We start from the raw sequence: 24144 nt of genomic DNA, 5'->3' as shown, positions 1-24144 counted from the left end.
TTTTACGACTTTCGGATGTGGTTGACCCTGGAAATAAAATACAATCGGCGGTGTAAATCCAAATGGGACGAAATATATCGAACATTTCTAGAGCTAATTTTTTAGTTAAATCTATATGACTATTTCAATCACACGTCGATAATACGTACGCCCCCTTTCTTTTAGCTTTAAACCGCCGCTGTATATTTATTATTTTAGCCTAAACTTGAAAATAAAACGAAATCGATGATAGGTATATTATGATTGTATACTTACTTACCTACAAAATGCAGTATAACGAATAATTTAACACGTTTAATATTGAATAATAAATCTATATAATCAAATGAAATACAATAACTATTGTCGGCATTCTTATTAAGTTGAGTTCAGAAAATCTTGTTAAATCATAATATTTATCACATAACACATAACACATTAATATTATATTGATTTTTTAGATGATATGTCTTTATTGTATATCTTTTAATTACAAATATATACAATATTTGAAAATAATAATAATCTGATAATTATATTTCATTTTTATTTTTAGTTTGCCAATTAAGACTAACGTTGCATTCTCCGAGTGTTTGAAAATTATTATTGTGTCTGTATTCACACTACTACACACAATTGGAAACACTACTGTTTAAGTAAATTCAGGAATCAAGTATCGAAGAGCTCCAAAAAAAGTAAGTAAATATATAAAAATCGTTAGTAAATCATTGAATAGATATTATTATTATTATTATTATTATTATTCGCAAACACACACACACACACACACAAATACTTTTTTTTATAAAAATGACATCGGTATATTAACGTGAGACAATCTGAAGAAGAAATGAGCACACCATTATGACGTCAATCGTCGTCTATTTTCTATTTTTACACTAACTAACCGGAAATGTCTAACCGGAAGCATATAGGTGTAGAGCATATTATAGTTTTTCGCGAGGGTGTTCTGCCAATGACCAGTTATGAAGTATAGATATTATTGTTATCATACCCATCCTTGCGTTAATACGTATTGAGAATGTTTTTATTTTTATTAGTAAATCTTGTGACACGGCATAAACATAATATTATGTTTTAATTTAATTATTTTTTTTTTTTATTTTTATTATTTAATAAAAACAAATAAATAATATAACAGATAATTAAAAACCATAATTTAATTTCATTACTTACTAACGAATACCTACATAAGTAATTAAATTTGTATTCATTATCTAATCAATTCGAACTTATTAACACAATGTGTCCTACACAATTTTTATTCGTTTTGGAATTTTATCACTAAAAATTTGAATATAATATGTTTATAATGTAAAAATTAGAAAAATATATTAATATAAAATAAAATAAACAAGTTTTCAGCGCTTAAAATTACCCCGACGTTGGATAAAATACAAATATTTACCTTTAATTTAATATTTTCAAATAACTGTAACAAATCGTGAATTTTATGATTATCATTTTTTTAGCATACATTTAGTTTTATTTAACAAGCTACTCATTATATTAAAATGAACAATACGTGATGCATTGATTCCTAAATATTTATTTTTAATCGGTGAACTAAGACATTAGGTATGTAAGTAATAATAAATGTATTAAACAACTTTTAGAACACTCATTATATTATTTCTACTTGAAAATAATCTATTTAATACAAGGATCCATAAATTCTTCCGGTTTACCGCGCTTATCATGAAAATATTTGTGTCAATAATCAATAAATGAACGTCATAATATGGAATAGCGGAAGGCAATTATATTTATTTCAGATCTTTGGAAACGTAATAGGAATGTATTAGTTTTAAAATAATTATATAGTATTATATTATATATACATGTTTTTATATCTTCCATCACGTTTTGGAACAAAATATTTGTTCTAATCTTTAATAAAAACTTTAAACTTTTCATCGTTCCATAATATGTTATTAATTTGAGTACACTATACGATTTTTAAAATATTTATACTAACTAAGCTATTTATATTATTTTTCAGTATTGACTAATAAACATAATAATATGCAATAATAATTCAACCTACCGAAAATAGTAAAATAGTGCTAATAAAAGTATATACTATGCATATGACTTGAGACTGCTATGTCTTTCTCGGTGTATCATTAGATCAGATTCGTTTTTACAAATAATATAATGATTTATCATATTTTAATATCGTTAAAATCAAATTTAGCAAATCCATTATGATATACAACCTATATTCAACGATGTGGTAAACTCGAAACATACTATTGAGCAAATGCAAGTTCCTCAATTTTTTTTTATGTTTTCCAATTAATTTTTATATAGTAAGTACTTTCCACATATATTATTATATTGTTTATTATTAGAAATTTAAAAATTAACATTATTGCTCGACAATATTCAATTAAACGTTGATACACAATAAGAACTATTATTAATTTGTTTTATTGTAACATTTTTTTAAAAATTATACTTACTTAATATGTAATGCTACGTATGATAAAATTTTTAATTTTATCCAAGGATAGATCCTTGAAAAAAACCTGCGCACGCAACTCTTCATCTAAGCAAACTCTGTATAATATGTTTATCACCTTACATCTATTTTGGTGTTTTATTTTTACATAATAATAATTTGTTATATTAAAAAAATATTATAAATGTCTCCCAAGGCACTTCCACTTAATTTGTCGTCCTGATAAAAATGTCATTTAATATAATGTTTAACAGAAATTTGAAATATTGAACAGATAAATGTGAATCTTAAATTTACTTTCATTCTATATTATAATAGCAAAGAGAAGCACTTCTTTTCTGATCTTTAGCAAAGGTATCACCCCTCTACTCTGATATGCCCACCGTAGAAACTTTAAAATTATCTAAAATAAAGAAAGAGCAATTAATTTAATATATATTTATATAATAAAAATATTTATTTTCTTCAAATTATTGCATATAAGTGCATTTATTTCACATTTCTTCTGTTGTATAATAATATGTTGACGTATTATCAACGTTATTGTATATTATCTGGGTTACAAAAATAATCCAATAATATAATTTGATGAATTATTAACACATCATTTTTTTCAAACAAGTATCATAACACTTTTTAATTATGACCTCTTATTTATTTAATACTTAATATTATTTAACGATTTGAATAACGATTTGTTTCTAAGTCATAAATTAAGTTATAAAATTAATGTAAAAACAAAAAAATAAGATATGGTCTCGATTTTGGTAAATCAATTATTTTACCTACCCCTAGTTTTTATCCAATTACGCAATTACTATATGCCTATATTTCATGTATTAAGCAGTTAGCACAATCATATTTTTTAACTTCATAATGGAAAAAACAATGAATTTAGACGTAGATCACCCATAATCTTTAGGTATTATACCTAATATTTTATCTAAAACTGAATATTACTTAAATTATTTATGTTGAGTAGCCTACCTAATGCTGCCCGCCAGAAAACTATTATTCACCGAGACTCCAAACGATTGAATATTTACGACAAATAATTATTTTAATATATGAAGATAAAAATAATAAATTCAAGTAAACAATGATAAATATACTATTAGTGATAAAAACAATTAGATTATAATTAAGGTAAGTAGCATAAATAACATGCGATAGATTTCGGTAGGCAGCATTTCGTGGTAGATTGCAGTAAGTATACACAACGAGGATCACAAAACATATATGAAATCAATTTATAAATTGCAGAAAAATGTATTCTTTTCATTAAGGATTCAAATATTTTGTTATTTATTGAATTATTTTTAGTTCTAAAAAAATGGTTAATATTCAAATACAACGAAGTGATTTGATGTGCATATACATTTTTAACATTCGTGGTCCAGTATGTTGGAGTTGTACGTAAAGCGTGAATTTTAACCCATATACTTTATTCGTTAATTCGTATATACATTATACGCATATCATATTATATAGTATATACATCATGAAATACATTCTTACCATATTTGTGTGGGATAATACTATAACAGTATTATTTTCTGATTAGGTTACATCATCTTGTGTGCAGGTGGAAGTCACCAATAGTCCGGAATACTATTACTGACGTAATATCAAGTATTTTATATGGGCCATAAATGAAGACAATACGATTAAAGTTTACGATCAATTTTTCGATTTACTAGAATTTCAAACTTAGCGCTTCTCGCGAGCTGCCCTACTTGACACGTCTTGCGTAGTGACGTATCACAGACCCTGCTATAAGTGTACAATATGTAATATTGTTATACCATATACATGCTTCACCGGGGCTTGTTTTTCCCTCGAAAACCGTTGTATTCCTACTTTATTTATAATACCCATGGCATTATGTGTCCTCGTAGAATTGTAGCTACTGCAAAGACCTACAGCCCACACAGATGACGTTATCCGCCCGGTGATATTGTGCATGGCATAGTACACCCACACACGCTGCGCGGTGCAACGTATCGCGTTATCACATCATCACATAATAATAATATAACATTATTTGCGTGGCTATCATCCCCGACGACAACGCGACCGCTACTGCCGCCGGCCGATTGCGGGGTGATGGTATAGCAGAGGCAGTGGTAGTATATAGTAGCAGTGTGGTAGTGGTAGTGGCGGCGGCGGCGACGGCTGTAGTAGTGATGGGAAATACCCCCACGGTGTGTTGAGGGCCGTACGGCGGCGGCGGCGGTGGTGACAGGACAACTATAGCGAACGCGGGCGCCGGGCAGCGACAGAGCAGTATGTCATCGTTCGTTGACGTCACCGCGTGTCCGTCCGCGCTCTCCGCGGCGGCGGCGGCGTCGTCGTCGTCGTCGTCCGCGGGCGGAGGGGAGCGCGCAAAACGCGCCGCGCGCGAGTCTGTGTGCGTATACGTCGGCGTGTGTGTGCGTGCGCGCGTCCTGAATGAATGAACCCCCGGTCGCCTTGGGCCGGTCCTCCGGTCCGTTCAACAGGTCACCATTGGTCAACCGGTGGCCGGGTGGAAAACCCACGGTCGCGCGGGTGGGGGGCCCGGCGGGCCGCCCTTACGTTTGCCGCCGCCGCTTCTGCTGCCGTTGCCGCCGCTCGGTCCACCATCGAGACTTAAATGTCCACCGGAGTCAGGTGGCTATCTCAGTTGATCGTTTTCGGTCGACGGTGGTCATCCGCATAAATAATATATAATATTATATTATCATCGTCGTCATCGTCCCGTACGATAACACTGTACGCGAGTTTTCACACTACTCATTCGATATTATTATTATTATTTTATTTTTTTTAATTCGAATCGTTCGCGTATCGTAATTTCGACAACAGACTTTTCAGTTCGTCCGATATAACACACACACACGCACATTAACGTATTATTGTTTTCCGATCGTTTTTTTTTTTTTTTTTATATTTAATTATTTTTGTTTATCGACGTTTGCGTATATCGACACCGTTTACTCGCGGGCACAATTTAACGACGACAGACGTCTCTCTCGGTACGCAGTGTGACATAATAATAATATACGCATATATCATTATTATATGAACCGTAATCAGTTCGATTGGACGTACTTGATATTCTCGACGGAATACGTTTTTCAACCGTTTTTCGATTTTGTTTCACACTTCGACTCGCCCTCCGACGGCCTTATGGAGTCTTACGGAGGTGCCGGATGCGTCGACTGTTACCGAGAACACTGCAGGCGTTTGCTGCCTTCGGTGCCGATCGCGGCGACCGCGCCAGACCGCCGGACGCCATCACTACAGATGAACCACGGCCAAACCGCCCCTAGGAGATTCGATTTCGCCCGCCGTTCGTGTCGGCTTCTTATCGGTGAGTCCCCGACAACGAGTCGTCATTATAATATTATTATACTCCACCGAATATGTCTCGAGTCCGATTTTTATACGTAGGCAATGCAAGTGTTAAAAAGTCGTTGCAGTACCGTTCTGCTGAACCGTCACTGCGGCACGCTTTTCCCCGAATTTAGAGAACAATATTACAATAAAATATAAATATAATCATAATGTTACTACGAATGATAATAATTTATAATATCGTTAAACATATAATAATATTATAATTTATCACACTTAACAATAATAATAATGAAAAAAATCCGACTGATCGCTCGAACCACGTTAGCGTTTTTTGTTATCATTTCTTTCGCGTGCAATGTTGTTTTGTCTGCAGCAGCCGTGCGATCGGCAAACGACACCGGTTGCATTTCGTCCGGAGCCGATCGAAAATTTACCTCACGCCGCATATTGATGACGATGACGACGACGACAATCGTATAACACGCTCTTTACATTAAGTTTTTTTTTCATTAATCTCTTGATTCCATTATTACCTCTCTGATCTTCATCACAGTTTACTTGCAGCGCACACGTTCTATTCCCGCCTCCGTTTCTTCGTTAATATTTCAAGTGTCTGAACTAACTGCGTCGTAATAAGACCAATTCGATTTAAAAAAAAAATAATAAATAGCCGCGGACTTTCGTCGGTGTCCAAATTACACACACGTTGTTTATGCATTGTCGTTGTAAATCGCTGAAAGTATACGTATGCGACATAATATTAATCATCGACAGCCACCGCGTGCGACATTGCAACGCTCGACAGTAGTTGTTACGGTTTTCGATTATTTGTCATAAGTTATTGCGTGATCGTAATCGATCCATATGTATTTATATTATATACATATATATATTCAGCTGACATACTTTTACAACTCGATAAGCTTTGAGTACCGCGCCAAGTGATTTTCATTCGCGTTTCGGTTATTACATGTATAGGTGTTCCTATATATTACATAGAAATAAAATGACGTGTGCGCACTAATTATCTTAATGGAAAACAAATGAAAATAAAACAAATCACGGCCGGGCCGATAACATGTATAGTTGTCGATTTATCGTAAATGTTTCCATAATGAACTATTAATAATTATGCACGAAAAATAATATATCGTACAATATGTGTACCTCACAGTACATTTTAGTCGTCGCTCGACGGCGCGTCGATGTCGTTGTGTCTTTCGTGATAGCGGTATATTGTGTAGTGCTGTTTGTGGCAATGACATGCCATGGTCACTAGTGCCTATAACATAAACTGGATTAGAGATGTAGACGAATTATTCAAGAAATATGATCGTTCGAATTGCTAATGGCCCAACGAATCCGACTGAATTCATTTATAGGTACGATTAAATTTTTATTATTCAAAACGGTATTTTAAAATTTTAACTAACAATATAAGTAGCATTTATAAAAAAAAATATTTTTTATATTATAATGAAAACAATATATGTTTTGTATTTGAAGAATAAATTAATTTTTTTAAGCATAATGTTTTATTTGTTTCCATTATGTTATTTACGCTTTTATTACTGAATATAAAAATTAAAAACTGTAAACTATATATAGGTACATAAAAAATATTTATATTTTGTTTATACTTTTAGTAAATTAAAATTGTGGCGTAAATAAGACAATTATTTTTTTAATTAATTAATGCATTTATAAATGAGAGTATGATTTAATAATTTTAATATTTTAGGAATAATTATTTTTTGAAATAGGCATATAATATAGATATATAATACATTTTTATCTCAATTAATTTTCAATTGATAACGTATAATGTATTTTTCGAAAACCTATGAGTATTCTTATAGGTATTATTTTATAATAATATTAGAAAAATTACTCACTATTATATTTCCATATATTCATATAAAATAAGCAGAATTTGCACTTTCAATTCAAACACAATAACATTATAACGCAAGATAATAAAAAAAAATAATCTTGGCCACTTAAAACAAAATTCTAAACTATGTAGGTTTTTTTTTGCCTTGGACTTTCACGGTGGTCAATAAATTTATGTTTTACAGACACCATCGGTGGTGTAATACGATCGGTTAATCAAATGGCATCTAATAAGGTGGGTCATTTTCGACAACAATAACAAAACAGTTGCTGTATTTAAACAATATAGCGTGTATAATGTATATATTATTGTATATTATATTAGTAGTAAATACTCGATAATATACAACGATGATAATACAATATACGATTACGGAGTAGGTAGATATATTATATCGGAAAAAATATTTACCGCGAGCACTATTTTCTATACAACGCGATAATATATCTACCTACTTTAAAACGGTGTTTCTCTAAGAGGATAATAATTAACAATTATATAATTTTTTTCCTCCGATTCACGTATACGCACACATACAATTATAATACATATCATTTATATATATACACGTACAATAATAAGTACGATTGATGTCGTCGTAATAATGTACGAGATGAGATGAACAGCGGCTCCGACAAATAGGTACATACGTATAGCACATATACGTATACCTATATAATATGTATACTTATCGAAGACCTATAATAATTCCCATCGCATCACCTGCAGTGGCAGTGATCGGGCAAACGGGTTAGCAAAATCGCACGGGGTTTGAGATAAAAAAAAAAAAAAAAGAAAAAAAACGTTGTAAAATCGCCGGTTTGCCGTGAATTTTTCGCTAATTGCTCGGCGAGCTTTTCGAAAGAAAAAAACCGCCGTCGCGTCTATGTTATACTAAATGAAATGAAATGAAAAAAAAAAATAATAATAAATAATCGATGCGAAAAAAAAATCTACCTGCAACTACAATATACCTATATCACTACAACTACTCCTCCACCTCGTCCTCGTCTTCCTCGTTCGTCCTCCTCGTCCTTCTCTCGTAGTCCTCTTCTACTCGTCTTCGTCTCCGTCGTCCCTCTTGCAGTATATACCTATACTCGACCGTCGCGGCCAAAGACGTCGTCGTCGTCGTCGCGCGCGCGCTCGCGCTCTCAAACCATCGCGCGCGTGTGTGGTCCCCGCGCGACAACAATACCACACGCAAACCACCGACCGGCCGGACGATAATAATTAGCCAGTAATGTGCGCTGCGTGTGTGAGAGATCTGTTGCCGCTGCTCGGACGTTGCGACGACGGCCACGTATGGACCACGACGTCGTCGGTCGGCTCGGAGACAGCCCGGCGGGCACGGTGCAGACGCCGCGGTGGTTTCTTTCCCGCCGCCGCCACCCTGGCCCGTAGCATATAGATGACAGTAATCTGCAGCGCGCGCACACACATAGTACACGGTACGCGTATGACTGATTGGGGGTGCCAGACCGATATACAATAATTACGCAATATACGCGTATAAATCGTGTGCGTGTTTGTACCTGTCCCGATGCGTGTCGGACTGTATGTATATATATATAAGAGCAATATCGACAATAGATTCTATACGACCGATATACACGTGTGTAGTGATTTACCCGCGAGTATAATATGATCACCGCCTTTTTACTTCGTCAATAACGTTGCAGTTAATAAAAATCCCGTTTTTGAAACATTTAAATAAACCTATACACTTATCGAAATGAAAACGGCACGTTTTCTAATACTTAACTCCTTATAGTAGACGTAAATTTCTGTATAATACATAGGTATATAAACTCTTATGGCTAAAGTGCGGGTGATTTGAAAATAGTTGTAATTAGTTTATAATATCATTAAAAATGTCCAATTATAATACATACTAGATCTAATATTAAATCTATTTTTATAATTTTGTAAAACGATTTTTAAGGATTATTATCTTCAGTACAAACGTTAAAATAACTGAAAAACTATTCGTTAGAATTTAGAGTTAAAAAGAGGAGGGTGTTCATTTGAATAAGTTAAAAATTAAAGCAAAATTAAGCATGCTGGATGAATCACTCTATATAATGTTAAAAAAAACTGGTATATGTTTAATATTGAGAGTTATATATCAATTATACATATTACGAGATTACCACGTTAATTTCGGTAATTTTTTTTTCCGGGCTATGAATTTGGTCTTTAAAAAATTCTTTCTCTCGTACCTACATCACGATTCAGTAATTAACTGCGGAACACATAATATAGTTATAAACTATGCGGATATACACTGTTTTATACACCAACATAATATAAATTCACTTTTAATTAAAATTTAATTCGTTATTTTTATTTATTTATTTTTGTTTTTGTTTTTCGCAGCCGGTTCGTTCGTCATCGGACTGATCTTAGTGCCCTGCGCCATGTCCGCGCCTACCAAATCGTCAAAGTCTCCGTCACCAACGCCGCCACGCCCGATCATCGCGACCAGCACGCCGTTCTGGCACAACCCGTGCGGCACGCTTTTGACGTACGACGGTAGCGGGGGCGGCGCCACCGGTGGCATGATAAGCAGCGCCGTCGGCCACGACATAATGATGATGGAATCGGAATCGGAATCGGATTCGGCGATGCGGCGCGAAGAGGACATCATCCACGGCATCGTCGTGGCTGCCGGTCAGGCCCTGACGCACGCCGAACAGTTCACCGGTGCTTTCGTAAGTACCCCATTATATATTATTGTTATGAAACCTTTAAAACGATATATCAATACAATTTGGTCGGCGATTGGTAGGAAAAAATGGAATAACCAATATAAATCGTATCAACGAGAGCTATCGACGGTTTAGTTCCAGTTCCTGAATTATATATATTTATACTTATAATATGAATGAGTTCCGTTGAATTGTGTCCGTGGTGGGAGTCAATTGTAATACGTCCTACAATATTATTTTGCTTATACGTTATACCGCGCAAAGTTTAGTTTACGGAGTTTTAAACAGGATACAATCACTGTACGTACTGCAAGCATTATTAAATTCGCTTCGAGAAACGTCGCGAAGGATCAGCGCTGTAGCTACTAAATACATAATATATTAACGTGTGGCATCACTATAAATTACAATAATATGATATTGTTGTGTATCGCATAGGTAGAGGTGTACTATACGCTAATACATTATAATAATAACATAATATTAATGTAATTCACCGGCGGCACACGCGGCGGCGATGACAACGTGTTCGTGTGGCGCCGCCGCACGTGCGTTTCGTGCGCGCGCGCGCGCGTGTGTCCGACCGCGCCGCTGCAGAGGGGGGTCGCGCGTCGGCGACGGTCGAGATGAATGAAATACGCGCGGCGGCGGCAACGAGAGAGAATCATCATCATCGGCGGCCGATTAGAAACGGTCGTCAACGCCGCCGCCACTCGGGTGTTTGGGAGGTCGTATATTTTCAGGGGCGGTACCGTAAAATACGTCCGTTAAAAACTAGTTACATTGTTGTCGCATGTGCGAACAAACCGCACGCAGACGGAAATGCCGACCGGACGGATATATAAAAACATAAAATATTAAAATATTATAATATACATAAATGACGTGTAGGTACACGAGTGTATTGAGTGTAATGTGTATTACGAATTCGATGACCTGTACAGGTGTATACAGTTAATAATAGGACCGTGTGTGTGTATGAGTGTGTGCGTGCCGCGAGTCGTCTACGATATTTTTGTGGTTATACTTACGTTTAAGTCACCGCAAACACCGCGCGCGGTACGATCACGTGATTATAATAACATACCTACCTACGTATTATAGATATATATGATCGTGATGCAGTGCCGCTGTGTGTGTGTCATCGGTAAAACCTGCGGAGAAGAAAACTGTCGTCGTATCGGAATTTTCCTAAAAGAATGCTTCTTTAACATTAACTTGTTCGCAATTTTAAATAATCTTAATTTCTTTTAAACACTATTTTATTGATATTGAATAATTAAATTAACAAAAAAAAATAAAAACGTAAGTGCGTAATATGCGGTCTGTAACTGCTTAAGTGCTTGCATAGTTGCATATCTAGTGTTGTTTTAGGGCTATATGACGTTTTTATTTTTTCAAACTTTCAAACGACACGTAGCGCTGCACCGCGACGTCAAGTTCCCACGGTCTGCACGCGATAATATGCGCCGCCGTGTAAACACGAGTCGTCGGCGGCGGCTTTGAAAAATACATTAGTTCGCACCTAAATTATTGTTTCCGTCGTGCACGTCTGTGTGTGTGTGTGTGTGTGTATATGTCGATGAGCCGCGGTATATACATTGTATAAACAGTATTTGTATACACGATATCGTATACATTTTTTATTATATTGTTATATATCGTACGAGAAATTATCGGGAAAACGCGAGCGGGACGAAATGCGTCGGTGGCACAGCTGCGCGGCGGCGGTAGAATATTATTGACGTACGTACACGGTGGCGGTTGCGGAAACGTATCGGTTTTCCGTTGCGAAAACTACCGATCGCCGAGTTCATAACTAACACGAGTAACAATATATATATAAATATAAAAAAAAAATACATTAATCGTCGGCGTACGTGTTATATTATTATGACGATGATGTACCTCTCTATACCTATACAAAACGATTTATTTATTCCGTCGATCGTGGCGTACAGCGTTTGTCGTTATTTTTCCTCGAAGTGCGACGCGAAATTACGACATCACCGCTGCCGGGACGTGCGTGGTTTTTATGCCGCCCACGCCGCCGACGCCGCCGCTGCTGCTGAGTGAGCGTATTATACAACTGGGGAAGCGATCGAACAAAACAATATCATAATAACAATATAATTATTACAACCCTTTCGCGTCTGATTTTATTTATTATTGTTGTACGCAAACACGGAGAGTGACAAAAATCTCAAACGCGCGCGCGTGTACAAAACGTGTAAACAATACATAACCGTGTTTACGATAAAATTAAAATTAAAAAGCGTTCGGTTAACCTACATAAACACGGACCCGTCAACAATAACAAATACAAAAATAGTATTATATGATTCTCGACTGGCCAAATGATAAATTGATATTATAACACCTACGGCACAATATAAATTACATAATGCGAACTCCGATTGAAATTCAACGGTTAACTAACTTTATCGTATATATTCGAATAAAAATAACAATAACAATAATATTTTTCTTTTCGCTACGCTCTGATATACCTATATGATTTTGAAACATTTGTTACGTGACGTAACTTAAGTACAACAAATGACAGGACTTTATCAAGTGGACATTTTTTTTTTCTGATGAGATTTCGGATAATGAAAAAAATGTATACTAATTTCGTACAATATTGTTAAATCTTTTTATTTTTTACTGATGTATAAACGCTTATGCTGTGTAAAAACTATCGATATTTGTTCCCCCTAAAGTTGACCTTATTTTTAATTTAGAGATCCTTGTTTATAGGTCCACGTGGAAAACCAACACTTTCTACGTCGCTTATTGTTTAGAACGCGTTCGAATCAGACTAATACCTAATCGCAATCCCGTTCCGATGTTATCGCAATTCTAAATTTGTAATAGTTATAATTATAATAATTATTATTATATTTTATATGCGTACGCGCGTATTATTCAAAATCTCAATCCGTTTATTTTCTAGATGACTCATTTTGTTTTCGATCTGTAATACTAAACGCATAATAACAATACGACACGATCGGAGGAAAAAAATAAACGATAATTGTCGATCTCTTTTGGATGTGTCATGTGTGTGTGATGTATATAATAAATGATATTCGAAAATCGTCCGATAGTAATTTTTTTTTTTTCGAGCACATGCGCCACAATGCTCACGCGTGGGAGATCAAAAATGGTCAACAGTCACACACACACACACACACACACACACACTGTGTTTTTGAAGAAAAAAAACGCCGTTTACGTAATTTTTATTCTTGCGCGTTATGTTCTCATTACACTGCCAGTCGTCGGCGGGACAGCGAGAAAAAAAAATAATAATGATTATAAAAATAAAGACCGGGGTGAAATATAATATAATAATATTATAATATCACACACGTACCGATAACATACAGACGCCAAACGTACGGACAACACCTATACGACTTTTTTCATTTTAAAATAAACCATTACTCGACAATGTGGTGACAAAATATAACTATATTAGACGCGTATCAGAGATTTATATCCTACTGACGGATCACCGAGATAAAAACAATATCGTATCTATATTTAATAGTTATTATACCTATGAGGTGATTCTGACCATGAGTGCGAGCAGCTTACGCGAAGCATGCTGAGAACAGAGTTCGAAATTCGAATAACATATTTTACTATAGCAATAGGAGAAAATATCGTCGAGAGAAAATTGCGATCTGCAATTATTAATTAGGACGGAGCTAGTGGTTGGTAATAATAATACACGGTGTCGATCGTGGGACGACTGTAGTAGTGCAGTGTAGAGGAAAGATACCTATATAATATTTATTTGTGCTTAATCGTTAATTGTGCGCTTGCAATTATTATTGTACATCGGACCTCACAAATCTTATCTGAAATGTTCTCACTCGTACTTGATAATATATAAATATTAAATATGTACATGAAAAAAAAATGTAAATATAAATCGTACACTCGAGTATAAAATATTGTTAGTATACACACGAAGTCTTGTAATATGTGAACGTTTGCTCGATTTATTGCAATATTTTGTAAAATATGAACGTTTATGTACAGTATAGAACTATTCAAGTGTGTACGAAAATATTATTACTGTGTTTTTACTTGTTGCTGTACCTACCTTTCCGTGTCAAACTCTGAATCTCATGTATATAAAATATAACATAATTTGCAGAGGACAGCGTTTCCTAATATTGCGAATATCATATATTTAGACGATACCGATATCACGTTATCACCGATTTAGATCACGCAATAACTGTCCCTTCTTATCAACACTATACATACCAATCAATACTATTATTAATTAACATTAAAATATTTTCAAAAATTAAACAATCATACTAAGTAAAGTGTTAAAAAACCCGTTTGCAAACATGTATAATATAATAATATTTAAATGCATGACAATTGATTGATCATTCATTGATCAACGGTCAAAAAATATATAATATTACCTCATAACTCATCCGAATTTATGGATGTGTTATTGTGTGTTATGTTCCATTAAATTATCACATGACCGTATGAGAAATAATGAACATAATTCAATAAAAATGATAAAATAATAACATCATTATGTATAATATTTTATATATTCTTTAAAGCGAGTGCGTATATTCATGCAGATTATTTTGTACTTTAGGTCACGGCCCGTTCTGCTATGAAATATAATGATATAATAAACGGTAAAATAAAAATAATCACGATCGCGGGCCGGCGAGACCGTTGAGGCGAGCGCGCGACCTCGTTCCCTCCCATCCGTCCATCCATCCCTTCGTCGACCGTCGCACCCTCCGCCGCGGAGTCGTCGCGTGCAGAGTGGCGCCGGTGCGCGCGATTGTCGGCCGCCGCAGACCGTCCGTCGCCGTCGGGTGCATTTTCAGCGAAATCCTCGCGGGCCGTTTCTCATTCATCATATGCACGGTCAGGCCCACCATACGAATTATCATAACATATATTATCATCATTATTATATTATATTGTTGTTGCGGTATTGTCATGTGTCGCCCGCACGGCGGATCGGGTGACGGCGTCGGCGGAAAAACAAACGCGTTTTCCGCGAAAACCGTCGTCGCGCGCGCGCACCGCATCGCGCATTGTAACATCGTCGCTATCGCTCGCCGCCGTCGGTTATCGCGCGCTCAGCTTTTCCGTACGACCGGACATGCGGTGGTCACAAAACATTATTATTATTATTATTGCGACGCGACAACTATAATATTATAACAATATATAATACACCGCGCGATAATGACGAAGGCTGGTATAGGTATAGGTACCGTGTTTCAAACGACGCCGCCGACTCGGTTCGACAATTTTTTTTTCTTTAAATGTTTTTCGCTCTTCGTTTCTCTATATAGACTAAGCAAACGTTATAATATTTTCATCCACGACATTATTTGTTTTTATTTTTTTATTATTCCCCAGAAAATTGTACACCAAACTGCGTATGATCGGGTCGGTGGCGGCGAGCTGAACTTTATTGATAGTGACGAGGATATAAATCTAAAAAAAAAATATTGGGTTATTGTTGCGAGCACCTGCTGCAGTTTCTAGTTATTTATTATTAATCGAATTCTATGTGAGGGAAGTTTATACAATATGCGCGTTATTACTTGTTAGAAACACCTTATTGAAGCCAAATACCCTGCAGTTGTTGTGACGGTGAATATGCTTTCATTATTTCATCGCGTATTTCGTTGTAATCGATCGACTTGACTTACCTAAATGAAATATTAAATTAATCAAATCAAAAAAAATATTGAAAACATGTATTTTTTTTTACAATAAATAATATAATGATGACAAATCAATAGACACAAAAAGCCAAAGGGAGGACACATTACCCGCCCTCTTCCTTAGAGAGCACGCCCCTGCGTCGGATCATAGTATAATATAATCATAATAATAAATTAATATAACATATTGATGAACGCCATAAATAGATCGACACCGATTCGTTCGATTATGTTTTGGATTTTTTCTCAAATGACAATATTCGCTATGTACAGTCATATAAATACATATGCATATTCATATATTTATATATATATATACATATATATGTACGTGAATATTAAGATAAATATTGACGTTATTATGTTACATTCGATTATAAAACGATAATAATATGACATAACGAGTTCTCGCCGTTTTGTTATTAAATTACTTTTTTTTAGTATACATTTACGTTAAACACACACACACACACGTCATATACATTATTTAGTATTATTTACACACCCGGCGAATGACGGTTAAGTTTCTTTTATCGTTTTGATTTTGTTTTCAAAACTAAAATCACAATTATACTATATGGCGGCTTAAGAAAAAACGCACGTCTTGTACATTTAATGTATTAGATATATATGTTTATGTACATGTATGATAATTATTGCGATTAAAACATATTATGCATTGACTCATGGTAGGTATGTGGTATACGTATATAATTGTGTAATAATTATTGTTTTTTCGTCTCAGTTACTACAATTTCAGGAGTATACTATTTTATATACTGCTATTTATCGTCCATCTAAATAATTTCGTTTCTGTGTTGTTTATTTACAAATAACTCAAATCCACTTAGAAAATAAAATCTCTCAACTTGAAATAATACGCAATCTCGTTAATATATCCTATTATATTATAATGTGGCACCTATAATTGTTATTCTTAAACATCGTGGTATTGTATTATAATTTATAGTGTTTGATTTTGTATTATTATAGTCTGTAGATGTTATATTGATTTCCTTCCCTCGCAACAAATGATCACAATGCATACTATTATTTTGTACTCTGTGTATTATAAATCGTTGACACGACGATATTTTCGAATTAACGCTCCGAACAAAGTGTTTTAGTACATTGTCGGCCTACCGAATATTATCGTTATTATTGTTTTGGGGGTCACGTTTATAAAGAAGTTATCGGACGCGTCGAAAAAAAAAACTTACATTTATAATTTATTTATTGTACAAATTGACAAGTCATAAATTTCACGTAATGTACAGCTGATGAAGCGAAGGGAGGGAGTGTGCACAATGTAGTGATACAAAATAAATAAATAAAAATCATATACCAACGTCCAATAACGCTCATCGATATCGATCAATCGATTGTCATGGTCACTGCCAGGCGCCTGTTTCGAAAAAATTCTGAGTAATCGGAAAATAATAAATAAGCTACCTATATCAACCTAATGCAAATTCTAACGGACCTTACATACGGTGCATATCGCACAAAATACAATATTTAAACCATGAATATATTATTATTCGAATAAAAATCATATAGTATAGTAATTCGTATAACGTATAATATAAGTTATATTACAACCAACTGGGCACGCAGTGTTATACGGAGGATAAAGGTGGGAGGGACAACATACCGCCGAGTATTATTGTTTACAAATTTAAGCATTTAAAAAATGAATTTATAATAACAAAAAAAATCGATTTTTTTCTTAAAAATCAAAACCGGCGACGGACACGACGGCGACAACAACAATACAACTGTTACAAACCGTCAACTCATCACACTACACGATCCAGGGGCGGGTTGTTGGATTTTTTCCGACGCGATTACAACTGGCACGTATTGTGCGACCGAGATACAATAATATACGACGCTGCCGTCAGTGACATATATATTATAAACGATATTACTACCATATTGTTGTGTTACATTTTGTATCAATACCGGGTGATTCTTTTAGCGAAGGACGTTTATTATTTAAAAACAACATTTGAAGTTTCAAAACTATCGGTTTTACAATAATTTTAAGTCATTCTAAAACAAGACTTTTCTTTTAATGGAAATATTTATGCTATTTTTCAAGTATTTTACATTATTTAATGACAACGTAGTCAACGTACATTTTTTAATTCCTAATTCTAAAACAGAATATTTTTCAATGTACTTTGACGTACATAAAACAAATTTTAGACAGAAGTATGAATAATAAATACTTCAAACAGTTTTTAAATAATTAACTTGGTGAAACTATAGTACGAAATTTTATTTTTATGTATCGAAATACCCTAAAAAATATTCGGATTTGAAATATAAAAATAAAAATGTATGTTGTCATTCGAACAAGAAAAAAACATAACGATATCGTTTTTTTTTATATAAAAACTTGAGATTATGCAAATCAAGTTTTTTCAATAACTTCAATACTTTTAGAAATACTGCGGCCTGCGGGTGTGTTGCACTGATCAACTATATAATGGAAGAGGCACACGGGAAGTACCAAAAATAAAACGATACACGAACGGCAATACTTACGGCCTTATTTTTTAATATGCGTTTAATAACATAATGTGGTGTTGCCCGCGGAAATAATAGGTAATAATAATAATAAGAATAATATATTATTATTGGCTGTGGACGTTTATGGGACTTTTCCTCGGTCGCTTCGCAGGCCGTACCACGGTGTGCATACCTACGACGTCGTAATCGCGGTGTACGAGCATGAAAAAAGTCAATTGACCACTCGTCGTATTGTTATATTATATGTACACGAGAGTGAGTATATTATATGGTCGTCGTGCGGTCTCGTCGCCCGCCGCTCGTGTTCTTTAATCTTGGACGACCGGCCGCGCCGACCAACGGTCATCGTCGTCGATGTCGTTGTATTATTAATTATATTCTTTGCACACACACACACACACACACACACACACACACGAGCGCAATCGCTATAATATGTTCGCGCAAACCGCAAATAAAGGTAAAACAAAAAAAAAATATAAAATAAAATGTATACTGCAACGACCGATAACATAATATATATATATATATATAATATGTATATATACACAGCGGTCGTAGAGAGCGAAACAATTCGACAGAGTTTTGCGCACACCACGTCGGTACATAATTTATATATATATTTATATATTGTCATATAAACCCGTCCGTTTACGAAAGAAAAAAAAGTTTAGTACTGGACACTCTCCTCTCCCTGCGCGTGTCGTTGTCGTCGTCTATACCTATATATAATAACATGTGTGTAATAAAACGTATAGTAAATATATATCATTATTATTATTATTATTATACGCTGACCGAGGTGATTTTTTTTATTCTGTTCCGCGCAGGTGGTCGAAACGTTTCACGTCGACGTCAAGAAAAACCACGAACACTGGAAAGGCATCACGCTCGATTGGCTAGAGATGGCCAAGTACATGCCCAAAGCGCTGGACGTGCCGCTCAGCAAGTCCTATCTGGCCACTCTGACGTTCAGGGATGTGCTGCACGCCGTGTACGTCGGCATGCAAAACCTGGCCGTGGGCCTGGAACAAGTGGCATGGGACCAAGACCGGGAAATGCTTCCATACGCCAAATACTTCAATGAGACCACTTTGAAACTGAGAACTGTAAGTATTTATTTTCTACGGATCGTATACATTATGTTAACAGAGAGGTATTCGAATTGAGTTACCTATTTAAATTCGTGTACGTTTAAAAATTCCAAAAATAAAATTTTTAATAAATTCTTTATTTAATTTTTAAAAAAAATGGGGTTAAGTATCGTTGTTGTATCGCCCTGTACAAAAAGTCGCACTCCGTTATCTCTCTAAAGTCCTCGCTTACCTATGTACTACTCGTAATTAGTATATATTATAAGTATAATAGCGTTGGAAACAGTTTCGTCAAAGAATACGCATTCGATAGATTTGCTAAAAAAATAAAACATTTTTTCTTGTCGATTATTATGTAGATACATAATAATATTAATATAATATACATCACGTGTGATCGCTCGCACGTATACCAGCCTATACACGGTACGTGATTTTTTTTTTTTTGCACAGTCGAAAATAAATTTAATAATATTACATTATCTAGTCTTTCTTGCTCCTATATTACATTATTATAATAACATGATTTTTACGACGCACCATAATGATAATACATAATATATGGCCAATCGATATTAGTACGATATTATATGAAAATAATTTAAACGTTAGTAAAATAGTAATGATTACCTCCTAGTCATAATAATGTTCCTACCGCGCTACTGGAACCACTGTATAAAAAACCGCTATAAATGTATAAGTATACCTATTATTAATTCGATAGTTACACCGACGAAATAATATTAGTATGCGATGTGCGAAACTAAAAAAATAATATATTAATAGTTGTCCTCCACATTTCACTCTACCTATATGTATACATAAACCTAACATGTTGCATTATTATTATTATAATACGTTTAGCCGTTTAAATAACACTCGTGTGTGTGTATATATTATAATAAATAAATCGTTTAAATACGCGTGATCGCGTTGATGGTAATAATATAATAATGTAGATTCGAAACCATTAGAGGTTGTATATATATATATCGTTACGAATTATTGTCAGTTTATAGTTTTATACTATTACATAAATTTACATAGGTTTATAAACGCCAACCGCGAAAAAATGTAATCACCTATCTATTATAGTATATATAGTTACGTTTTAATCGATTAAAATATAATTGGTGGGTCTATGTGTAGAATATTATTATATCGTACTGGATGAGCGGTGTGGGCCGTAAGACACGCGGACGGAGAATAGACGAATACGCTGTTAACCACCCCTGTAGATGATGTTTGAATTAAAATATTCACGCATTGTTGATAACATATAATTTCGAAATACCTATATACCGCGTGTCGTATACCGCCGAAATTGCCGCGGGCGCCTTTACCGAGGTTTGCCAAATCCCATGATATCTTTGGCGTTTTAAGTCAGCTGTTCTGGACTATGTTACAATTAATAATGGTTTTAAATAATACGAACGACGCATTATTATTTCGATGAACCTTAAAATATTCGACGCGCGAATATACATATATACCAGCCGCAGACGGAAAAACAAAAAAAATTCTATCGTTTAATTTCACACATCTCGCCAAAAAAAGAAATACTGCCACAGTGTAGAATTTTAATGAAATATCTGGCTTACCGCTTTTCGTTCACCCGCCGGCGGTTGCGTGCATTAAAGTCCGTAGTTTTCGTATTTATGGTTTAAACCGCGACTTGGGTCACACTGGTTCTACATTTTTAATAAATTTAAAAAAATATAATTATTGGTATTAAAATTGTATTTGTAACTTCACCCGATAATCAATACGGTTATAGTCTTACAACCACAAACGCAAAATCCCATGGTCGACGATGATCATAATAATAATAAATAATAATACAATAAATAGACGAAATAATGTGCGTGTATAAGATATATTTACCTATAATATTATTATGATACGCGTGGCGTCATATTCGCGTGCTCTGACCGTCTTCGTATTATTGTGGTATACATAAATCGTAGTCAATAATATAGTATTAATAATATATAGCACTAGGATTTTGTTGCAAAAAAGTTGTTAAAAACATTTGTTTAATTAAAACTTATAAAATACAAAAAAAATATGTTTCCCTCTTCAAAAACCAAAACAGTCACTGATTAAACTATATATAATAATAACTCGTGTTCTTTTTATAAACCGTTCGTAATCCGGCGATATCAATTAGAACGATATGAAACGAATTGATATAAATATTCCCTTTTTATCACAGTTTCCGCAAAAAAATCATTTGCTACAAAACACCAACCTATTAATATATGATATAATATGTGTTACCTCTCCGTGCACGACAATGATTTTTTCGTCGTCATCTATATATCTATCTACATACTAAAACGGTTTCGTTTGGATTTGTTTTTCTTGCAGATCTTGTGCGAGGTGTCGATGGCAATTTACGACATCAACGAAACGCCGGAACCGCACGTGTCCAGGGACATCATGCCGATGGAGTCGAGGATTTCACGTGACAACCAGTCGCTCAGGGACTGGCTTATACTGCGCGAGTACATGACCAGCCTCCAGTATTTGATCGAGGCTTTCGGATACCTGAAGTCAAAGAGATAATAGACGCGTTCCGATCGCCGCCGTTGCCACAGCCTCTGTCCGCATAATCCATCATCACCGCTGATATATATTATTATTATTAACTATTATTGTGATAAATATTCGTCGTCGCCACTCGTTTTATTTTCCGCACACGTCACTTATTATTATAACATATTATATTATATATTATTATCATTATTATTACTATAATACGACATTTACAGACACGGACGCAGCGCGTTTACGTTTAGTTAATTGCGTAGTATGTAATTATAATATTTAAATTGTGCTTAAATGTTTAATATTATCGAACGCAAATCATTCATCCCTCTCTCTACCTCCAGACCCCTCGACTCATCCACCGCCACCGATCCCACCTCCACGCCATCACCTCGTCCCAGTTGTTATAGTAAGTGTAGGTAATCATTTTAAGTCATTATTTGTATAATGATTTTGATTTATTCGATTTGTTTTCAAACGACTCGCGCACTAGCGTACAAACGTATTATTATAATATTACCTACCGCGTACGTATATTATCAATATTATTATAATGTATACTATCTATTTATACTATCTATAGTTAGATATATATTTTATTATTTTTTAGTGTTAGCAATTTTTTATTTACTGAATTATTTATTTTATTTATTTGGTACCTACGCGTATCCAGACTGTTATTTACACGTTGTATAAATGTTTATCGAATTGTTTTTACGACGACCTATAATTGTATCAAACATGTGTCTAGTTTGTTAAATTCATTGTAGTTATTATTATTATTATTATTATTATTATTATTTTTATCATTATCATTATCATCATTTTCATTATTATCGTAGTGTTGAATGCGCTACGCGAGATCCGACGTTTTACCTCTTCAGCTGTTGTCCCTCATGAATTTGAGATGTACGGAGATGTTCTCGTATTAATATAGTATATTATGCCTACTGTTTGTTCGAATTTTTTTTCGTAGGTATGTTACTTGATGTATTCGTTTAAGTATTGTCTGTGATATTTTATTGCCTATTTAGATTATTATTATTATTATTATTATTATTATTGAAAAGCATGAAAGCTTAAAAGGAAAAATCAGTATTGTTATGACAAATAAATCATTATTAATAAATATACATGTACGATATGTACTGTAAGAAAAAAAAACCTTGATCCATTTGTTATTTTTTTGTTATATTTTTACCGACAAATATCAACAAAAAAAATCAGGTAGTTCATCCTTGCAGTAAACAACACGTATGTTCCTACTCCTAACCTGTCTTGGTTTTTACGGATCTCTCAGCGTTGTTAGCGCTGCGGGACAACCGTTACCGACTACGGCGATAACGCGGCTGAATACGATCGAAATGTTTTGCAACAGATGTACGAGGGCGCGGAAACTGTGCATTTTCGAACAAATAAATAGCCGTAAACGACCCCCCCCCCATACTTGGTTAAACATCATCAAAATAATATTATAAAATACGAATGATATATGAAGTCGTCGTCACCGTGTATTAGTGTATAAATCCACACGGTTGGTAAATACACGCATGTGTGTATTATACATACGGTGATTCATCAAGGTCACACTTTACACGTTTATTTTAATTATTAATTTTGTAATTAGTAATTAACTTTATCGGACTAAATTTATGCCTATGACACTCACAAAGAATGTGGCTTTCTATTGGTAAACGAATTTTCAAAATCGGTTTACCCCTAACAACGTCAAAAAACGACTTCTCTTTGTATAATAATAGTTTAGATAGCATAATATAGATTCGCGATATAGTAAATTCGGATGGTAAGAGAA

The 24144-nt window shown here is 34.4% G+C and overlaps 1 protein-coding gene across 1 annotated transcript; it reads left to right on the top strand.

Moving 5' to 3' along the window:
- Positions 1-4757: 4757 nt before the first annotated feature.
- Positions 4758-23506, top strand: LOC132917798 (uncharacterized). Its single transcript, XM_060978722.1, has 4 exons — positions 4758-5819; positions 10080-10414; positions 19518-19796; positions 22152-23506. The coding sequence occupies exons 1-4, from the start codon at positions 5528-5530 to the stop codon at positions 22347-22349; spliced, it is 1104 nt and encodes a 367-aa protein (XP_060834705.1). The 5' UTR covers positions 4758-5527; the 3' UTR covers positions 22350-23506.
- The last annotated feature ends 638 nt before the right edge of the window (positions 23507-24144 follow it).

This window comes from Rhopalosiphum padi, chromosome 1, assembly GCF_020882245.1.
Source record: "Rhopalosiphum padi isolate XX-2018 chromosome 1, ASM2088224v1, whole genome shotgun sequence".
NCBI classification, from domain to species: domain Eukaryota; kingdom Metazoa; phylum Arthropoda; class Insecta; order Hemiptera; family Aphididae; genus Rhopalosiphum; species Rhopalosiphum padi.
The sequence above is the reverse complement of the archived record's forward strand: the minus strand, read 5'-3'. Positions and strand labels throughout refer to the sequence as shown.

Bases quoted from the DNA above. Each gene is read 5' to 3' on its own strand.
- LOC132917798 (XM_060978722.1), top strand. From the start codon at position 5,528: ATGAACCGTAATCAGTTCGATTGGACGTACTTGATATTCTCGACGGAA. The intron at 5,820-10,079 runs GTGAGTCCCCGA...TGTTTTTCGCAG, and splicing joins TTCGTGTCGGCTTCTTATCG to CCGGTTCGTTCGTCATCGGA. The intron at 10,415-19,517 runs GTAAGTACCCCA...TGTTCCGCGCAG, and splicing joins AACAGTTCACCGGTGCTTTC to GTGGTCGAAACGTTTCACGT.